Source organism: Grampus griseus (genome assembly GCF_964374135.1).
Source record: "Grampus griseus genome assembly, chromosome: 20".
Classification (NCBI taxonomy): Eukaryota; Metazoa; Chordata; class Mammalia; order Artiodactyla; family Delphinidae; genus Grampus; species Grampus griseus.
The window spans coordinates 45,815,992-45,818,927 of NC_139014.1; the positions used below are offsets into that span (position 1 = coordinate 45,815,992).

At 61.9% G+C, this 2,936-nt stretch overlaps 1 protein-coding gene across 1 annotated transcript; it reads left to right on the top strand.

Annotated features, from left to right (window-relative positions):
* Positions 1-781: 781 nt before the first annotated feature.
* On the top strand, positions 782-1,309 carry RNF222 (ring finger protein 222; the record flags this gene model as incomplete). Its single annotated transcript, XM_082679643.1, has 1 exon — positions 782-1,309. One exon carries the CDS (start codon positions 782-784, stop codon positions 1,307-1,309), a length of 528 nt encoding a protein of 175 aa, XP_082535769.1.
* Positions 1,310-2,936: the final 1,627 nt, after the last annotated feature.

Here is a 2,936-nt window from a genome sequence, read left to right on the forward strand (position 1 = left end):
GAAGGATGAAAATCTGCCCTCACAGAGGTTAATCAGAAGGTTCTCTCGCAGCCTCGGGAAGGCCTCCGGGAAGAGTCTGAAGGATGAGTGAGCTGTGACGGGCAAAGGAAGGAGCCCACAGCTCCCTGACGTGACCGCGCGGCCGGCCAGCCGTCATTTGGATGTGTAAGTTTGGAGTTTCATTTTCAAACCCCTCGTTGCTTTACAGCCACACGTGGCACACAGGAATGCGGCGCAGGGGCTGCGCACAACCCAGTGGGTCGGCCAGCCCAAGCGGGGAAACGCAGCAGCAGCAGAGGCTGTTCTGGAAAACGGCCACTCTGGGCACACGCCCACACTGAGGCCTGGACTGAGGCCGCCGGTGCAACCGCTTAGCCACCCGCTTCCCCTGGGAAATGGGTCCTCCGGCCTCCACTTCGGGCCTGGAACCAGGAAGCGGGAGGCGGTGACCTCACAGCGAGTGCCCGTCGGGCTAGAGGTGGGAGGGTACACCTTCCCCCGCCACCCACCTCCTTCCAGAGCCCAGCGTGGCTGGGAGCTCTCGTTATTTGTCTCCCAATCCCCCTTCCGGAAGCGGCCCCTCATCGCTTCCGGCGGGTCCGGGGTTACTTCCGGTAGACCCCCTGGAGGAGGAGCAGCGGGAGAGGACCGGGGAGGAGGGGGCGGAGGCAGCGGGGTGCCGGGAGGCCCGGAGGGGTCCGGCAGGGGAGCGAAGGAGGGAAAGGCGCTGATGCTCTGGCCCTTCCCGCCCACAGCCAGGGCCCTGCTCTCCCGTGCGGCCATGTCCGAGGGGGAGAGCACGGAAAGCTTGGGCGGCGAGTGCCCCGTGTGCTACGAGAAGTTCCGCGAAATGGAGGGCGCCAGCCGGACGCTGAGCTGTGGCCACATGTTCTGCCATGACTGCCTGGTCAAGTACCTCCTCTCCACGCGTGTGGACGGGCAGGTCCAGAGGACCGTCGTCTGCCCCGTCTGCCGCTACGTCACCTTCCTCGACAAGAAGAGCTCCTGCTGGCCCTCCAAGCTGGACAAGAGCTCTCAGACCCTGGTCGTGCCCTTGGACCCGCCGCCCGGCCTGCTCCGGGAGCCGCAGATCTTCCTCATCAGCAGCCATGGGATACCCCTGGGGAAGCAGGACAGCATCCTGCCCGGGCGCAGCCTGGCCGAGCTCTTGGAGGCCTCCCCGGTGCCCAGCTCCACCCGGTCGTTCTGCAGCCGCTTCCAGGCCCTACTGCTCATCGTCCTCATTGCCGTGGTGTCCGTGGTGGCTGCCATCCTGCCCTGGGTGCTGCTGGTGAGGAAGCACGCGTGAGTGGGGCACCGGCCCGAGGGCCGCTCTGGAAGCTGGCCGCTCTGGAAGCTGCCCGCTCACACAGCCAGGCTGCCTGGGGGGTGTCAGCCGAGCCCTGAGGGATGGCCAGCGGCAGAAGGGATGTTAGGGCGGTGCTGGCTGGAGGTCCAGTGGCATCTCCCCACCCCGGGCTCCTTGCTCCCAGTGCGTCTCAGGGAGAACAGGGAGGCCAGGGCTGGGCTGAGCAGCCAGGCTCTGGGCTGAATGAAATGGAAACTCCAGGCTCCAGGCCAGGGAGGAAAGCGTGATGGACACCCTTGCTCAGAAACAGCAGCAGGGGCATACCCTCCGGGGAAGCTGACCCTTCCTCTAGGCTGGAGCCGAGCAACGCAGGGAGATGGGCGGCTGCTCCGTCCTGTGGGCTCACCAGCCCCGAGGGGTAGTCCTCACCTTCCAGGTGACCTGCCTGAGCCCAGCTGGGGTTTTGCGTGGGGTACATCCCAGAGGGGCCCAAGGGCAGGACTCCTCCAGGACAGAATTCCCAGCCAGGGTCCTCCAACCCGCTCCGAGCAATAAACAGAAGGGGTGGCGCAGGGGCCAAAGGCGCTTGTGTTTCCTGGAATCTCAGCCCCCATCCATGACACCCCACAGCTGGGCAAGGGTGCCAGCCTGGAAGGTCTTCCCTGAGGGAGAAGCTGATCTCAGGGAGCTCCTGGAGGAAGGAACAGAAAAGGGGAGTGGAGGCCACATCAGGAGTCGGAAGTTTGTTGACAGAGGCTGAGGCCAGCAGAATGGCCCACAGAGCCAGAGGTCTCCCCAAGCCTCCCCGGCCCAAGAATGGTCCAAATTTTGAGTCCTGGGGTTTTCAAGGATAGTGTGGAAAGCGGGCAGTGCAGGGGAAGCCTGGTGGCCGGGACTTGAGTCAGCTGAAAACTATGTGGGCAAACGAACCCCTGGGGGCTTCCTCCCAGCCCAGGTTCTCCTCTTCCTCATGACCAACCACTCATTAGAGGCCACACCAGCTGGGCCAGTTCCCGGGGTGGATTCCCAGGCTGGGCTGGGTGAGGAAGGGTGGGGAAGAAGACAGCTGTGCTTGGCAGAGACGCTTCTGTCTCGGTGAACGCTGGAACCCAGCTGTTGTCGGTGCTGGCCAAGGTCACATCACCTGGGGACCCCGCCTATGCTGGGGGTCCTTGATGAGGACACTAGAAAAAGCTCAGATTGGGGAGCTGTCTGGGGAGCGAGCCATTCGGGGACAGCTATCTTCTGTTTATTAAGGCCCATAAGTCAGTGGGCCATCATCTTAATTTTAGGACTAAAACCAGCAAAAACCTCAAGCTGTTTTCTGAAATGGGTGGTTCAGAGCCCAGGTGTGCCAACAGCCAAGCTCTCCACAGCCTCTGCCTCTCTCAGCGAAGCTCGCTGTCTGTGGGGAAAGAAGTAGCGCCCTCTTACCTAGTTCCTAAAAGCCTGTAATGGTGGTCATTTGGGGACCATTCGGGGATGGGATCCACCTGCAGGGAATATTGGGACACAGAAAGAGTTGATTTAATGCACTTATGGGCTTCTTTTCAAGACTAGAGAAGAACATAGGTGCTATTGGGGGAGGTACAGGTGGATTCATGGGAAAAATGTTTATTACAGGAAT